Source organism: Hemibagrus wyckioides, linkage group LG04 (genome assembly GCF_019097595.1).
Source record: "Hemibagrus wyckioides isolate EC202008001 linkage group LG04, SWU_Hwy_1.0, whole genome shotgun sequence".
NCBI classification, from domain to species: domain Eukaryota; kingdom Metazoa; phylum Chordata; class Actinopteri; order Siluriformes; family Bagridae; genus Hemibagrus; species Hemibagrus wyckioides.
In genome coordinates this window covers 1,454,457-1,472,888 of record NC_080713.1, presented here as the reverse complement: position 1 = coordinate 1,472,888, position 18,432 = coordinate 1,454,457, and the positions used below count along the sequence as shown (strand labels likewise).

Genomic DNA, 18,432 nt, shown 5'->3' with positions numbered 1-18,432 from the left:
ACCAAGACATTAACAGCAGATCCTTTAAGTACTGTAAGATGTGAGGTGCCACATCCATGGATCTGACTTTCAACTCTTTGTCATATTCCTCAAACCATTCCATTTTTTTGCAGTGTGCTAGAGCTCACTTAATGGGTTCCAGGTCACCATATCCTGGATTCTGAGTTCATCAGGGCTTTTCAGCATCACCTTGCAGCTGGACCAGTATCTGTTACTATTGGAGGAAGTCCTGTAATGACCAGGCATGGAGCTGGATTGCTCTCTCAGTCCATTAATCTGCTTCTCCTGTCTCTGACTCTATGGAAGGGAAGTTTGCAACTCAGTTGATGCTCTTGTGAGAAAAATAATAAGCTCATCTCCTTCACATAGTCAATCAAGCCACTGTCTCAGGTTTTCAAATTCCTTTTCTTGAGACAAAAAAAAAACCTTTTGAGCCTCTTTGAATGGAATGTTAAATTCTTAATGCCAAGATCTTTAAGTATTGATATTTGAAATGAAATCTATCTTTCCTAAACATGATAAGCATAAAAAGGAAGCTTATCAAATGTGAACATAAAAATAATGCGGTATGATGAAGAGAGTCCTTGGAGAATGCTATGGTCTTGTGAACAAAAGTGACGTTTGACATATGAAAGAAAGTGTATTATGGAAATCAGTGTGCAAATGAAGTTCCAAAAAAATAGACAGTGTATTTTGACTAACACATAGGCAAGTTGACCACCAGTACAGAAGAAATAGAACCACAAGGCAGAGCTTTGCCCAAGACAGAAGAAAAACACAAGCTTTTGCATGTGTTTTAAATGAATTTTAAAAGAAGTGAGTGACTGAGTTGGTGTGGACGTGTTAAGACGTTGTGTGGGGACATTGTGTAGGGACATTGTGTAGAGACAGACTGAGCTCAGACGCTTCAGGGCAGAGATGAAGTCGCTCTTATTTATTTTCCTGATGGTGGTTGGTTGTGGTGTGGCTGTGGGTCTGACTAGAGAATATATTTTTTTTAACTATTACTATTCTTGGTATTCTGCTCAATCATACTGCAGACAATATTACAGAGATCTGGCCACCATCACCTCTAATGAGGAAAATGAACAACTTTTACGATCAGGACCCAGTTATTATGAAAGTTGGATCGGACTGACCATGCTATACACAAGCACCTGGACATGGTCTGATGGAGAACCCGCGCTTTTGCAGAAATGGAATGAAGGATCACCTTATTTTTCTTTGCGCAATGAGGAATTTTGTGGTGCCATGAATAGTAATGGATTTTGGATTAATCACCCGTATTGGTACGGGCACCCTTTTTATTGCTATCGGTTCCTGATCCTGGTGAAGGAGAAGAAGACCTGGGAAGAAGCTCAGGAGTTCTGCAGGACTAATTACACTGGTTTGGCCTCTGTGACCTCCGAGGTGAGCCTGAAGCAGTTGAATCTAGAGACGGTGGGGACAGAGACAGAGAGCGTGTGGACCGGCCTGCGCTTCATGGATGGACAATGGTTCTGGGTGAACGGGGAGCAGCTGGGGAGCCTGGTCTCAATGCCTTCATGTCCAGCTCTCTCTTACCGCTGTGGAGCTCTCAACACCACAACAAACACCTTGATGAACCAGAACTGCAATGAGAAGATGAACTTCGTCTGCTACTGGAAGTGAGTAAGAAAACATCTAGATACAAAAATCAAGTTTGTAAATATAATTTGAGGTAAAAAAAAAAAAAAAGGTCTCAGTTTGTAAAATGTATGATGTATTCTCTCTTTTTCTTAACAGGTGATTTTATACAAGTACACATCATCAGGATAATACTGTATACTGCATCACACAATATGGTCATTTCTTCTTCTTCTTCTTCTTATTATTATTAATTCATATATTAATTTATTTAGCTTTCTTTGTGAATATTTATCTGGGTTTTAGGTTTAGATTCTGAACACCTCCTGTATGAACTGAACACATGAGGAGGTTGGTGGAGGGTCAGAGTTTAGAATTATGTAGAAATCTGGATTGTGATTGGTCAGAAGTGGTAGCATCATAGTAGTGTTATAAAATCTTTTATAATGTATGATGTTATAAATATTGTCACTAAATGTCTTTTTTAATGACCTTTTAATTATCCAATTTTTATGTAGTTCTGCATGTTCTGATTGCTTTACAGATTGTATTTCTAACCTCTTTGTTCTTTCATGCTATTTGTAACTTAACTTTTTTGTCACTTATATTTCTGCCATTAAAATTCTATCCATAACCCACAGTGTTTCAGATTATTTTGTAATTGTGTGTTTTATATCAGAGCTGGAGATGCTACTGATAGACTCTTACAGACTGCATTAGATTCCTGAGAGTTTTTTATTTTTGGCCTGGATCATATAAAAAAAACTGTTGATTTGGGTAAGACACAAAACTTCTTTTACAGGAGACTGGATCCACATGATCAAATTCAAATTTTATTTATCACATACAAAATCATACACAGTACGCCATGTAGTGAAACGCTTTTTTACGACTGTCCTTTGTTTTGAAAAAAGAAGAATAGAATAAATTTAAAATGTGTAGACCTGAAAATATAGTTAAAATATTTAGAGAAAATAGATAAATAAAAACTAACATTAGAAATATTAAAAATATGATAAAACATGATAAATTAGCTATATGATACATGATAAAATGATAAAACATGATAAAAACTGCTATATGCATAGCAGATATGCATATACATATTATATATAATATATAATATATAAGAAAAATACAATATGTATAAATAATATATAAGAAAAATACAATATGTACATAGATGTAAGATAAATATATAGATATAAAAAGGGAAATAACAGGTATATCAGTTATAACAGGAATATCAAGGGGGTAAAGTGAGGGTGCAGTATGCACATAGAAAGATGCTCAGTGAGTGTGAACTGTGCAGAGTAGTGCAGTTATTGTGTGTGTGACAATCAGCTGAGGTAGAATGTCATGTGTGAGATCAAGTCCAGAGAAGTCCAGAAAGTCCAGGTACTAGGTGTTCTGGTTAAGGGTCCAAATGCCCTGTGCAGAAAAAGCTCCTCCTCATTCTGTCTGTGTTTGCCTTCAGCTCATGCTTCATGGTTTTCAGCCTTCGCATCAACCTCTGGAGAGGTTGCCCGTCCTGCTTGGTGCTGTTTCCAAACCAGGCTGTGATGCTTCCCTTCAGGATGCTCTCAATTTAGGCATCGGAGATGGTAAAGATGCTGTCAGGCCTTCTTCACCAGGGTGTTGATGTGACAGGACCGTGACAGGACCGTGACAGGACCGTGACAGGACCGTGACAGGACCGTGACAGGACCGTGACAGGACCTGCGTGATGTGAACACCTAGGTACCGGAAACTGTCCGCTCTCTCCACTGAGGTCCCATTTATAGCAAGGGGCCGGTGGAACCCAGACTCAAATTAGTTAATTTGCACTCTAAAAAAAAAATTAAATAAGTAAATTATTTTACTATATTCACCCACATGGGGAATCTATATATAAAGAAAGACACAGAAAAATTGGGAGAAAATACAATTCTTTATTAATTGTCTTAATAATATACAAATTATTGCAGTAAAATTTATCCAATCATAGTTTGAATTACCGCTGCAGGTGTAAATTGGCCAATTGAGTGAGCTTAGCAGCGATGCTAACTCCGCCCACCGGAAGTGCCGACAGAAAAAAAAAAAGTCAATACAGAGAGAAAAAAAAGAAAGAGACTGTATGTGAATAAAGCTTGAGAATTTCGAGGAAAGAAACAAGTTATTTTAGAAAAATAATGGGAGTTTTTTTTTCCCCCATAAGGATTAAAAAGTAGATGGTTTGTCTAAAGCTAAAATACTAACAAAACTTTGAAGTGTGTAAGGGAGCTTACCCTTTTATGGCCTTGTTCGTCGGGAGCTGAGGTTAACGGAGTCATCACTGTAAATGTGGTGACAGATTTGCAAGACAGTTAATTCAGAGGAATCGGTGAGTTTTGTTGTATGCATTGAAATTGGGATTTTCTGCTGTGAGTTACAGACCTGGTGTGGAGGCATCTAGCTGCGTTGAGAAAAAAGAAGTCTGAGTCTTGAGAACTTTTGTTTTTTCCCCCCAACGATTCACCGTCTGTTCTGCTGACGGACTTTCCGCTTCCAGCCTCTGAGGGACAGAGGGATTTTCTTTCCCTGATTCTGATTTAATGGACTGAAGTGGTTTCTGCACTTGATTTGAATCATCGAATGGATGGAGGTGAATAATCTTTATTGTATGCTATTGTGTGACTTAGTTCACATCTTGTTTGTTTACAAAAGTTTTCCCCTGACAAAAAGATCTGTTTTCTATAATTTTATACACTTGTCAAGGTATCTTGTGGCTGGTAAATTTTGTTATTGATTTTGGTTCGAAATCATAATCTGAACTTGTTTATTCAAACCAAATAGTCATTTAGTTACAGTAGAGTAGAACATGTTTTAAAATCAAAACCAAATTTATTCATTGACAATAAATATATTTAATTTAGCAGACTAAAAGGTACAATACACAACCAAAATTTCATAAGAATCAAAAGGGGAATTATTGGCTAAGTGCTTTGTTTTATTTCATCCAAGGGTACATTTCATTTATTTGGGTTTGTCATTTGCCAAATTCCAAGGAGAAGGTTGGTTGTTTTCTCTGTTGACATTTCATGTAATTCATTTTCATATACCTATTTTGTTTTTCTGTTTATTTCATTTTAATTACAAACAATTCTAAAAGTAAACATACAAAAATCTAAAAACTTCAAATCTGTGTGTTCTCTGTATTCTTTGCGTCCCACGGACCCTGTTTCTTCTGATTGGCCCATTACTCTGGCTCAGTGTGTTGAACAAAATTTCATTAACTGTGTATAACATTGGGTCAAGCATCCGGTTGGCGACGAATGTAAGACCTTTCTCGCCGGGCGGGTGTTACACCAGTAATTCCTCTCCTGCTTTGTACTGAAGTCCACTATCAGCTCCTTTGTCTTGCTGACATTCAGGAGGAGATTGTTGACCTGGCACCATAACTCCAGGTTTCTAATCTCCTCTAGGTAGGCTGTCTTGTCATTGTTGGAGATCAGGCCCACCACCAAAGTATAATCCACAAACTTAATGATGTTGGTGGAGCTGGAAGTGGCCACATAGTCATAGGTGTACAGTGAGTACAGCAGGGGGCTCAGAACACAGCCCTGGGGGCTCCAGTGCGTGAAGGTGAGACATGGTTGCCCACCTATAATGTATGTGGTCTGTCTGTCAGGAAGTTGGAGATCCATCGACACAGAGACAGGCTGAGGCCCTGGATCTCCAACTTAGTGGTGAGTATGGAGGGAATTATGGTGTTAAACGCTGAACTGTAGTCAACAAACAGCATTTTAACATAATTCTCCTTTCTGCTGTCCAGGTGGCTCAGGGCTGTGTGATTGAAGTGTCACATATTCACACCTGAGACCATCTTTAATTTGAGTAGTAAGGTTGTTAAATCTTGTCCAACAAAAACATTTTTTTGCAGTGTGCTAGGGCTCATTGTGTGGATTTAAGGTCATCATATCCTGGATTCTGAGTTCATCAGGGCTTTTCAGTATCACTGTGCAGCTGGACCAGTATCTGCTACTAGGCGAGGAAGTCCTGTAATGACCAGGCATGGAGCTGGATTGCTCTTTCAGTCCATTAATCTGCTTCTCCTGTCTCTGACTCTATGGAAGGGAAGTGTGCAACTCAGTTGATGCTCTTGTGAGAAGAATAATAAGCTCATCTCCTTCACATAGTCAATCAAGCCACAGTCTCAGGTTTTCAAATTCTTTTTCTTCAAGTAGAGTGGTTGTTCTCTGTTTTTTTTTTTTTACCTTACCTTAGTTTCTTGTTTTCAGTTTCACCGACTGCCCTGTCCACTTATCAGAACACTGGAGGAATGTTCAATTCTTAGTGCCAAGATCTTTAAGTTTTGAAGTATTGATGTTTTAAATTAAATCTGTGTTTCCTAAACATGACAAGCATTTACCTAAAAAGGAATCTTATTAATTCTGAACATAAAAATAATGCGGTATGATGAAGAGAGTCCTTGGAGAATCCTATGGTCTTGTGAACAAAAGTGACGTTTGACATATGAAAGAAAGTGTATTATGGAAATCAGTGTGCAAATGAAGTTCCAAAAAAATAGACAGTGTATTTTGACTAACACATAGGCAAGTTGACCACCAGTACAGAAGAAATAGAACCACAAGGCAGAGCTTTGCCCAAGACAGAAGAAAAACACAAGCTTTTGCATGTGTTTTAAATGAATTTTAAAAGAAGTGAGTGACTGAGTTGGTGTGGACGTGTTAAGACGTTGTGTAGGGACATTGTGTAGAGACAGACTGAGCTCAGACGCTTCAGGGCAGAGATGAAGTCGCTCTTTTTTATTTTCCTGATGGTGGTTGGTTGTGGTGTGGCTGTGGGTCTGACTAGAGAATATATTTTTTTTAACTATTACTATTCTTGGTATTCTGCTCAATCATACTGCAGACAATATTACAGAGATCTGGCCACCATCACCTCTAATGAGGAAAATGAACAACTTTTACGATCAGGACCCAGTTATTATGAAAGTTGGATCGGACTGACCATGCTATACACAAGCACCTGGACATGGTCTGATGGAGAACCCGCGCTTTTGCAGAAATGGAATGAAGGATCACCTTATTTTTCTTTGCGCAATGAGGAATTTTGTGGTGCCATAAATAGTAATGGATTTTGGATTAATCACCCGTATTGGTACGGGCACCCTTTTTATTGCTATCGGTTCCTGATCCTGGTGAAGGAGAAGAAGACCTGGGAAGAAGCTCAGGAGTTCTGCAGGACTAATTATACTGGTTTGGCCTCTGTGACCTCCAAGACAAGCCTGAAGCAGTTGAATCTAGAGACGGTGGGGACAGAGACAGAGAGCGTGTGGACCGGCCTGCGCTTCATGGATGGACAATGGTTCTGGGAGAGCGGGGAGCAGCTGGGGAGCCTGGTCTCAATGCCTTCATGTCCAGCTCTCTCTTACCGCTGTGGAGCTCTCAACACCACAACAAACACCTTGATGAACCAGAACTGCAATGAGAAGATGAACTTCGTCTGCTACTGGTAGTGAGTAAGAAAACATCTAGATACAAAAATCATGATTGTAGACAAAATCTGAGATTTACAATCATGAAAAAGTCTTTTGTAAAATGTATTAAGTCTTAATGTGTTTTCTCTTTTTCTGAACAGGTGATTTTACACAAGTACACATCTCCTTCAGGAAGATTATACTGTATACTGAATCACACTATTATAGTCATTTATTATTATTATTATTATTATTATTATTACTGGTGTTGTTGTTATTATTATTATTATTATTATTATTATTATTATTATTCATTCATGTATTTAGCTTTCTTTGTTAATATTTATCTGGTTTTTAGGTTTAGATTCTGAACACCTCCTGTATGAACTGAACACATGAGGAGGTTATTTGTTGGTGGAGGGTCAGAGTTTATAATAAATGTAGAGATCTGGATTGTGATTGGTCAGAAGTGGTCATAGTAGTGGCATAAAATCTCATAATGTATGATGTCATAAATATTGTCACTGAATATCTTTTTTTTAATGACCTTTTAATTATACATTTTTTGTGTAGTTCTGCATGTTCTGATTGCTTTACTGACTATATTTCTAACATCCTTGTCCTTCCATGCTGTTTGTAACTTAAACTTTTTGTCCTTTATATTTATGCCATTACCATTTTAGCCAGTTTAGGGATCTAATAACTTGTTAAATAATGAATTTGTTGTGAGAACCTGTGTCTATGTAAACATCCAGTGTCGATATTTTGTGTTGAAAAGTTATCTGATTCAGTGAGCTCATTGTACACTCTAGTGGACATAAGGTGTATTACAGCTAAGTAGATAATTCTAATACAGTATATACATCCATATTGTCATTTTACTGTTAAACTTGTTAATGACAAATAAATAAATTGTTGGTTACCTTAAAATTCTAAATTCTTTTAATGTTTAGTTAATCTTTAAATTAACAAGAACATATTCCTATCCAAAATTTCAGCCTGGCAATAAAAGTGAAAACGATAAAACACGCACTTTTAACACACCAGATCCAGATCTGTGATTTTTATAAACAATATTCTAGAGTTTTCACTAAACATTTTCTTTATTCACTGCAAGTTTTTCTCTATATTTAATTCACTCAACTTCCAAAAAAAGCAAACTTTTTGTTGTGTTGAAGAGAGTCAAGGAAGAATACACAGGGTTTCAGATTTTGTTTAATTGTGTGTTTTATATCAGAGCTGGAGATGGGGATGATACTGTTACAGACTGCATTTGGTTTCTGAGAGCTTATTTTTTAGCCTGGATCTTATTGCTGCAGTTTCTCTGGCTAAAAGAAATGTCACATCAGTTGATTTGGGTAACATGCAAAACTGCTTTTCACACCTGAGATCATCTTTAATTTGAGTAGTAGGGTTATTAAATCTTGTCTAACGAAATTCTTGAATTAAATTACAATACAGTCAAAAACTTGACTTATACATAATAGATTTTTATAACATTTTGTAACAGTTGTTTTGTTTCACCTGCTTAAGAGCTAGAAAATCTTATATATATATACACAGGAGATTAATAAAGGTACATCTTATATCTGTCATTAGATCAAACTCAGCATGAAACACAGTTTAATTTATGCTGAGAAACTGTCATGTGCACACTTAAAATAAATTAATAAGATACGAGTGTCTGTATATATAGGGTATAATGTGTGTGCATAACCCTAACCATATACAGGGCAGGGACTGGATATAGAATAACTATTTATAAGCACAGAAAAATATGACTAAACAAACACACAGAAAAATGAATATTTAGTGGGAAAAATAAGAGGAAAATAATCTTTTTTTCATTCTACTGGAAAATTTTGTTAATTATGAACTTAACAATAAAGTTGAATGATAAAGAAGTTGGTGCCTGAGAGTCATGGCTGCTCAGAGAATGCTGTCATCTTTTAAACAAAAAAGTGAGTTTGCATTCGAAAGAAATTGTATTATGGAAAAGAATGCAAAGTTATACAAAATAGACAAAGTAAACAGTGTATTTCGACTGACACATATATGTAAGTTTACCAGTACTGCTGAGAGAAACAGAACCACAAGTCAGAGTTTAGTCCAAGACAGAAGAAAATCTCAACAACACGTAGTTTATTCAAGAGCTGGGTAAAGAAGGTGGTCTTCAGTTTTCATTTGAAGATGTGCAAGTATATTTATTTTGTACCATAATTTGTGAAAATCTCTGAATTTTAACCTGTTGATTCATTAAAAAGTCACATCCTACAAATGCATTAAAATGTTCACTTTAATATTTTGGTTGAAAAAAATATATAAAAATATTTTATATTCAGTATATATTACATATAATATATTTTATATTCAAACATTTAAAAATATATTTTAATATTTAAAATATATTTAAATTAAATTAAAGGTCTTAAATAAAAAAAAAAATCACATTGCATTTATATTAAGGTTTTAAAGCCCTTTTGACAGCTAAAGTACTGAAGTACAGAAGCAAAAATTTGAGGAAAACTGAAGGAACTGACCATCTTGAAGGTCAGTAAACGTGTAAAGTTTTGTTAAATAATAATTGAGATTAAACTTCAGTTTCCACCAGAGTTCAGCATTTCATTTACGTCACATTTAAACTTGTTTTCAGACGTTTTTGTTTATTTTGCTTTTGCATGTGTTTTTAAAAAGAAATGAGAGACTGTCTGAGTTGGTGTAAAGGTGTTAAGACGTTGTGTGGGGACATTGTGTAGAGACAGACTGAGCTCAGACGCTTCAGAGCAAAGATGAGATCGCACTTTTTTATTTTCCTTTTAGTGGTTGGTTGTGGTGTGGCTGTGGGTCTGACTAGAGAATATATTTTCTTTAGATCTATATATTCTTGGTATTCTGCTCAATCATACTGCAGACAATATTACAGAGATCTGGCCACCATCACCTCTAAGGAGGAACATGAACGACTTTTACAATCAGGACTCAGTAAATATGACAGTTGGATCGGGCTGTACATGTCATACTCGGGCATCTGGACATGGGCTGATGGAGATCCTTCTCTTTTTCGGAAATGGAATGAAGGATCACCTTATTTTCAATACAATAACTATTGTGCTTACACATACTATACTGGACTCTGGTTGAATGGCTACTGTGGGAACGGGAAGAGTTTCTACTGCTATCGGTTCCTGATCCTGGTGAAGGAGAAGAAGACCTGGGAAGAGGCTCAGGAGTTCTGCAGGACTAATTACACTGGTTTGGTCTCTGTGACCTCCGAGACAAGCCTGAGGCAGCTGAATCTAGAGACGGTGGGGACGGAGACAGAGAGCGTGTGGACCGGCCTGCGCTTCATGGATGGACAATGGCTCTGGGTGAGTGGGGAGCAGCTGGGGAGCCTGGTCTCAATGCCTTCATGTCAAGATCCATCTTCCTGCTGTGGAGCTCTCAACACCACGAGAAACACCATGAAGAACCAGAACTGCAACGAGAAGCTGAACTTTGTCTGCTACTGGGCGTGAGTAAGGAAACATCTAGAAACAGCAACAATAACAGCTAAAAATTTGCAATCATGAAAATTTCAAAAATGTATGACGTCTTACTGTGTTCTCTCTTTTTCTGAACAGGTGAAATTGACACATTTTATTACACCACACTTGACTAAACTCTTACATGTAAACTTACCTGTTCAGGTTAATCCATACATCAATAATCATCATATCATCAAAATGTACCTGTAATAATCACCAATATTGATAAGAAACAAAACGTGTTTATAACCTACAATATGATCAGAGAAGTTGATTGCAACAAAGTTCTCTACACATGAGGTGATACGTTCTACACAGGTGACAGAAACAAAGTCAACAACTTGCAGCCTTGCTGGACTGTGAGTCAGTACATTATACTTTGCCTTATTGTTCCTTTGACTTTTCTTTTTTCTTGAAAAGGAAATCTAATAATTATTTTAATTCAATGTTGGAAATACAACATCTGTATCATCCTGAAAAAACTGTCCCCAGTGTGAAGCATGGTAAAATAATTCTGTTGATGGTTCATTTGCTCTAGACTTTAAAGATGTCTTGATTTTGTTTACAAGGAAAATAAATATTAGTTTAAATGTAAAGACACAAAATTCCTCTTTTCCTGTAAAGATTCAGGTTTTGAGTAAACTGTGAATATTGTGATTTTAATAGATAAATATTATGTACATTTGTGTGTATATTGTTTTTAACATTGATGCTCAAGTTTGATGTTTTCTTAATAGATTAATGATGACTTTTAGAAGACAAGCATAAAATCTCATAAAATGTATGGCTTCCTAAATATTGTCACTGAATGTCATGTTTTGACTCATTTATTTGTTTATTTATCTTTAATTATACAACTTCTTTATGTAGTTATGCATCTGATTGGTTTACAGATTGTATTTCTGACATCCTTGTTCCTTTTTTCTTGCTACTTGTACCTTGTTAACTTTTTTTGTTTTAGAAATCTTTATTTGTTCCATTAAAGATTCCTGCCCAATTTTGAAATCTAATGAACAGTTTATTTAGGATTAATTTGTTCAACAATTTGTCCAAATCATTGTATATAAAAACAGCAACAGTGTTGATATTTCAAAGAGAAATTTGATTCAGAGGTTGTTGGAGTTAGTGAGCTCACTGTACAGTGTCTTTAGTGGACATGTGTTGTATTACAGCTGTGTGGATAATATTATCTAATATACACTATATTGCCAAAAGTTTTGGGACGTCTGCCTTTACCTGCACATGAATGTAATATGGAGTTGTCCCGCCCTTTGCAGCTATAACAGCTTCAACTCTTCTGGGAAGGCTTTCCACAAGGATTAGGAGTGTGTTTATGGGAATTTTTGACCGTTCCTCTAGAAGCACATTTGTGAGGTCAGGCACTGATGTTGGATGAGAAGGTCTGGCTCACAGTCTCCACTCTAATTCATCCCAAAGGTGTTCTATGGGGTGCAGGCCAGTCAACCCCTAAAAAACACACCTGAGAAACAACACCTAAACTCAATGATTTGGAGGGGTGTCCAAAACTTTTGGCACTATAGTGTATTTATACATAGCTGCATATTTCTGTTAAAATTTTCAATGAAAAACAAGAAAATGTTGGTTAACTTATTTAAATTAGATTTAAGTTTAAATAACCTTTAATATAACAAGAATAAATTCTTATCCAAAATGGCAGCCTGGAAAAAAAAAAAGGAAAAGTTACTTGAGGTAAAAGCGACGCACACACAAATGGTGAAAACAATAAAACAAGCACCTTAAAAATGTATTTTAAACTCAACAGATCCAGATCTTCGATTATTTAATGGGATTCATGTCAATGTCTCCACTAAGAATTCATAATTTTTCACAGAGGTCAGCTCATTAAAAAAGGTATGAAGTGATACAGTAAGTAGAGATCAGTTATTACTAACAAATATAAACTATTTTATTATTTTATTCACTGTAAGATGTTGAATATGTTATATACATCATCTAATATTAGTATTTACTTTAAAGAATTGTTGTGTATTCACCTGTTTTTACACTTTTACTCATTGTAAGTTTGAAATTTTTTGTTAATTTTTTATTGAAAGATAAATTTTAATTAAATATTCATCTTTATTCAGGACTTTTCAGTTACTCTGATTTTATTTTACAGTAAAAACAATTTTTGGACTTGCTCTTCTATGACCAAGGACTTAAATGCATTTAGTAAATTATCTGACTTGAAAGATTGTGATGATAATAATAATAATAATAATAATAATAATAATAATAATAATAATAATAATAATAATAATAATAATAATCATCATCATCATCTTCATCATCTAGTTAATACTATTCCAATGATATTTAATCTAAAACACCTACAAGTTAAGCTTTTGTCATCAAGTGAAGATTTTACATCAGAGGCTTTTAAAGTTAATTTAGGAAACAGTTATAGTGTTATCTAAGAGGTTTCTATTAACACAAAAACCTTTTCCTATATACTTGTCTGATGTTTTATTTAAACTTCCAACTATTAGCCTCTTTAAAATGTGTTCAATATAAAACATTACTTAAGAACATCTTAAAGAAACCCTACAAATCACCTATGGTTAATGTACCACACCTTCTTATAGAAGAACTACTGAGTATCTAAAGCAGAGATAATTGGTTTACAAAACAACATAATTGGTTATGTTGAAATTGGTTTACAAAACAAACAATATACAGAAAGTAAGATTATGGGAACTGCTACAAGAGTGGAAGAGCTACAATACATTTAACAACAGGATGAACCTCTAGCTGTGTAGCTCACCCTCGTGTGCACTATGAAATATGGAATAGATTGATAGTAAACATGTCCTGAGGAATATTTTGGTTAAACACAGTTTAGGTGACCAGGTTTAGTTCACCTGCTTTCTCTGACTCACATTCATGACAAACCTTAAACAAATTACTGGCACAATTTTAAAATCTACTACTGAAACAATATTGAATAATATTAACTTTCATTTAAAGATTTTTGAAACTGTGAACTTAACACTGAACGTGGATGATGAAGAAGTTGGTGCCTGAGAGTCATGGCTGCTCAGAGAATCCTGTCATCTTTTGAACGAAAAAGTGAATTTGCATTTAAAAGAAATTATATTATGGAAAACAGTGTGCAAAGTTATACAAAATAGACAAAGTAAACAGTGTATTTCGACTGACACATATATGCAAGTTTACCAGTACTGCTGATGGAAACAGAACCACAAGTCAGAGTTTAGTCCAAGACAGAAGAAAATCTCAGCAACATTAGACAGGAGATGTGTTCTCTAAAGAAGTTGTGTAGTATTTAGAGAGAAGAGAAGGTATTTATTCAAGAAGACATTGATAAAACACGGAGTCGTTTGTTATAAAGATGCTCACCATACTCATCAATGTCTTTAAGCTCCTCGTGGAACAACGAGAAGGAGTTCACAAACGTTTGAAGCAGACACAAGTTCATTAATAAGGTTTTTCACAAGCAAATTGTGATCCGTTAGTAGAGTATGAAAAAAATATTTATTTATTTATTTCTTTGTTTGTTATTGTAAATAAACACATAATTCATTCAACAGCTGGAAAAAGAAGTTGGTCTTTAGTTTTCATTTGAAAACAAGCAGGTATATTTATTTTAGATAACAATTATGGAAAATTTCAGAATTTTAATCTGTTAATCTTAATCTTTATTAAAAAGTCACACCCTACAAATGCATTAAAACTTTTACTTTAATCTTTTGCTTGAAAAAAGATTTGTGTATTGAAATTTGAAGTGGTTTATTATGTTTGTTTGTTAAAAATACATAATGCATTAATATTACAGCTGCGGTTTTAAAGCCCTTATGGCAGCTAAAGTACTGAAGTACAGAAGGAATGAAAACTGAAATGTACTGTCCATCTGGAAGGTCAATAAATTAGCTCTGTTAGATAATAATTCAGAACTGAAACAGTGTGTGTCAGTTTCCACCAGAGTTCAACATTTCATTTACGTCACATTTAAATACGTTGGTTTTCTCCTCTTCAGACGTTTTTGTTTATTTTGCTTTTGCATGTGTTTTAAATGAATTTAAAAAGAAATGAGAGACTGTCTGAGTTGGTGTAAAGGTATTAAGATGTCGTGTAGGGACATTGTGTAGAGACAGACTGAGCTCAGACGCTTCAGAGCAAAGATGAAATCGCTCTTTTTTATTTTCCTGATGGTGGTTGGTTGTGGTGTGGCTGTGGGTCTGACTAGAGAATATATTTTTCTTCCATATCACTTTACTTGGTATTCTGCTCAGACATTCTGCAGACAATACTACAGAGATCTGGCCACCGTCACCTCTAATGATGAAAACAAACGACTTTTACAATCAGGACTCAGTAATTATGACAGTTGGATCGGGCTGTACATGTCATCCTCAGGCACCTGGACATGGTCTGATGGAGATCCTTCTCTTTTTCGGAAATGGAATGATGGATCACCTTATTTTCAATACAATAACACTTGTGCTTACACATACTATAATGGACTCTGGTTGAATGGCTACTCTGAGAATGGAAAGACTTTCTACTGCTATCGGTTCCTGATCCTGGTGAAGGCGAAGAAGACCTGGCAAGAAGCTCAGGATTTCTGCAAGACTAATTACACTGGCTTGGCCTCTGTGACCTCCGAGTGGAGCCTGAGGCAGCTGAATCTAGAGACGGTGGGGACGGAGACAGAGAGCGTGTGGACCGGCCTGCGCTTCATGGATGGACAATGGGTCTGGGTGAGCGGGGAGCAGCTGGGGAGCCTGGTCTCAATGCCTTCATGCCAAGATCCATCTTCCTGCTGTGGAGCTCTCAACACCATGACAAACACCTTGAAGAACCAGAACTGCAATGAGAAGATGAACTTCGTCTGCTACTTGAAGTGAGTAAAAAACAAAACAGAACAGAAACAAAAATCATGATTGTAGATAAAATTTCTGAGATTTACAATCATGAAAAAATCACAGTTTGTAAAATGTATGATATCTTACTGTGTTCTCTCTTTTTCTGAACAGGTGATTTTACACAAGTACACATCTCCCTCAGGAAGATTATACTGTATACTGCATCACACATTGTTTTTTAGATTTCTCTATTAATATTTTAGTTTAATATTTAGCTGGGTTTTAGGTTCTATAAAGAGGAACCGAACAGCTGAGGATGTTATTTGTTGGTGGGTCAGAGTTTATAATAATGTAGAAATTTACACACATTATACAGTTTATAAGTGGTGGCATCTTGTTGTGGGGATTCCTTTCATCAGCATTATTTTCTAATTATGTTAATGGACCATTTGTTTTTAGATTTTTAGATTTTGTTTTACAGGAAAATAAATACTAGTTTAAATGTAAAAATATCCAACACAAATTCTACTTTGCCTGTATTCAGGTTTTGGGTAAACTGTAAATATTGTGATTCTAATAGCTAAAAATGATCTACATTGGGGTATATCTCATTTTCAACATTAATGCCCAAATTTGATTGTTTCTTAATAGATTAATGGTGACTTTTCAGAAGACAACATGAGCATAAAATGTATGACATCATAAATATTGTCAGTGAATGTCATGTTTTTCTGATTGCTTTATAGATTGTATGTATCTTTGACATCCTAGTTCTTTATTCCTGCTATTTGTAACTATTTATTCCATAAAAAAAATCCTGCCAAGTTTAGGAATCAAATAAACAGTTCATTGAGGATGAATTTGTTCAGACTGGTGAAAAACTTTTGTATACAAAACAGAGAGAGTCTCGTTATTTTGGAGAGAAATTTGATGCAGAAGTTGTTGGAATCAGCTCATTTTTCACTTTGTCATCCAGTGTACATATGGTTTATTACAACATAGATAATCGTATCTAATATAAATATCTATACTTGCTTGGTTATTGTTTCAGAATTTCATTTATTTAATATTTAATATAACAATAAAAAATTCTTATCCAAATGGCAATGTGGCAAAAAGCCAAAGCCAAAAAAAATAAATAAATCACACACACACACACTGTGAAAACAATTAAAAAAATGCATTTTAAACTCACCAAATCTAAGTCTTAGATGCTTAGATTAGGTTAAGTATTGATGAGTAATTATTAATGATTGTAGGCCATTTTATTATTTTATTCACTGCAAAAACTGACTAGTAAAAATTTTATTTTAAAAAAATTTGAATTTGATTTTTACATTGTAAGCTGAATACAATCAGGGACTCTGGCAAACATTCTGACTCTTTGCCCATAAACCCTCCAGAACTGCCCCTTTACCTAAAGAAATGTATCCTCTCTATAAATAATCTTAGCTGAAACTTACATCTGTGTGTCATCCGCATAGCACTGGAAGATAATACCATGTTTATGAATAATTATACCCAGAGGTAGCATATATAAGGGAAAAAAGCAGTGGGCCTAAACAGATTATTGTGGAAGACTAAACTTTACCTTGGTATTCATAGAGAAGTCAACAAACTGATAACAATCAGTCAAATAAGACATGAACTAGGAGAGGGCTAGTGCATTTGACATGGTAATGTGCATATTACTACAGTAATATGTAACATTGTAAATGAGATGAAATAATGGTCAGAAATAGCTTTAACTGTGAAAATGTAACTACATTTTCTATCTTGAATCTGAATGTTAGTATGAGAACCAGATTTCTGCAAAATTTAGAACATGAAACTCCTGACAAGCAATAATTTCATTAACAAGTGAACAGTCTCAATATTGTCAACTTTGTGAACAGCTCCCTGGCCTTGGCTCTGGATTTTAACGGAATAAATAGGACTGTTCTGAGACAATGTCCAGTGCTGCAGAAAATGAGACCAGCACCTTCCTGAGTAACCTTAACAAGCCAGCCTAACCCTCAGAACTGCTCCAATTATATATAATGCCCACACAGTTTCCCCAGAGCAACCTGGACATCCAGCAGTTCAACAACCATAACCTGCTGTAAGCTATATATCGCCATGCCTAATTTACACAACTTTTCAGTGTTACTCTTACTAACTAATGGCTTACTCTGCCGTTTCCATCCTTAAAGATTTTAATATTTTAATATTTCAATATTTAAACAGTAATAATAAAAATAGAATTATTCATTGTTGTCATAAGCCTTAAATGTTCATTGCAACAATATAGACTTTGATAATATAATGGACTATAACTCCAACTTTGCCACAGCTATAATTCAGAGCTTGTGTTATAGTGCATTATATTAGATTAGAAAGAGTATTTTTAAAGTTGTGACTGTGTTGAAGCTCTTCTTTTAGAAATGGGATTATTTTTTTCTGTGGGATGAATGTAGATGTGTGTTTCTGGTGAAGTATGGGCAAAAACTTTCAGGAAAGTGTGAGGTAGCAGTGCATGTTAGTTCCACATTAAACAGGTTTCTCATGTTAATACCAACACTGTTTTCTCTATGTCTACCAAATACCTAGAAAATAAATGTGCAACTCCTGACAGGACTCCTACATATGAAGAAGTCAGTAATAAGCAATAATGTAGAGTTTGCACTGAACATTTCTTCAAGTTCTTCTGTACAATTAACAAGGCTCAATTTGCGAAGTGACACAGAAATAATCCATAAGGGTTTTTAAATAGTGTATTTTATATCAGAGCTGGAGATGAATATTTTGGTAACTGACTGCATTAGGGTACTTAGAGCTTTACTTTCCGGTTTGTATCTCCTGAAACAAAGACAGACAGCATTTTCACATTTTCACAGACAGCATTTTGGAAATGTGAGCTTACATCAGCTAATTTATGTAACATTCAAAATCATTTTTTTTCTGGAGACCAGATCCACATAGTCACATATTTATACCTGACATCATCCTTAATCTT

The 18,432-nt window shown here is 35.2% G+C and overlaps 3 protein-coding genes and 1 long non-coding RNA gene across 13 annotated transcripts; 3 read left to right on the top strand and 1 right to left on the bottom strand.

The window, feature by feature from the left end:
* Window positions 1-581: 581 nt before the first annotated feature.
* LOC131351985 (macrophage mannose receptor 1-like) lies at window positions 582-9,351 on the top strand. 9 transcript variants are annotated; one of them, XR_009204461.1, is made up of 5 exons: window positions 3,655-3,967; window positions 4,136-4,228; window positions 5,255-5,312; window positions 5,507-7,104; window positions 7,228-9,351. XR_009204461.1 is itself a non-coding variant. In XM_058387769.1 (2 exons), exons 1-2 carry the CDS (start codon window positions 919-921, stop codon window positions 7,229-7,231), a joined length of 732 nt encoding a protein of 243 aa, XP_058243752.1. In that variant the 5' UTR covers window positions 582-918; the 3' UTR covers window positions 7,232-9,351. The 9 variants fall into 9 exon arrangements, 3 of the variants coding, with proteins under 3 accessions (XP_058243752.1, XP_058243754.1, XP_058243755.1); XR_009204459.1 differs by having other exon boundaries at window positions 3,657-4,228; window positions 5,507-7,108; XR_009204458.1 differs by having other exon boundaries at window positions 3,658-4,228.
* Window positions 2,763-4,135, bottom strand: LOC131351994 (uncharacterized). The gene is made up of 3 exons (XR_009204464.1): window positions 4,021-4,135; window positions 3,873-3,919; window positions 2,763-3,433 (listed from the first exon to the last, which is right to left on the bottom strand). It is a non-coding gene; the product is annotated as an uncharacterized LOC131351994 (long non-coding RNA).
* Window positions 9,352-9,552: 201 nt separating the features above from the next.
* LOC131351988 (macrophage mannose receptor 1-like) lies at window positions 9,553-11,551 on the top strand. Of its 2 annotated transcripts, none has more exons than XM_058387778.1 (2): window positions 9,553-10,577; window positions 10,687-11,551. In XM_058387778.1, exons 1-2 carry the CDS (start codon window positions 9,856-9,858, stop codon window positions 10,688-10,690), a joined length of 726 nt encoding a protein of 241 aa, XP_058243761.1. In that variant the 5' UTR covers window positions 9,553-9,855; the 3' UTR covers window positions 10,691-11,551. The 2 variants fall into 2 exon arrangements, with proteins under 2 accessions (XP_058243761.1, XP_058243759.1); XM_058387776.1 differs by having other exon boundaries at window positions 9,553-10,581.
* Window positions 11,552-14,677: 3,126 nt separating this feature from the next.
* On the top strand, window positions 14,678-16,334 carry LOC131351989 (macrophage mannose receptor 1-like). Its single transcript, XM_058387779.1, has 2 exons — window positions 14,678-15,475; window positions 15,609-16,334. The coding sequence occupies exons 1-2, from the start codon at window positions 14,754-14,756 to the stop codon at window positions 15,610-15,612; spliced, it is 726 nt and encodes a 241-aa protein (XP_058243762.1). The 5' UTR covers window positions 14,678-14,753; the 3' UTR covers window positions 15,613-16,334.
* The last annotated feature ends 2,098 nt before the right edge of the window (window positions 16,335-18,432 follow it).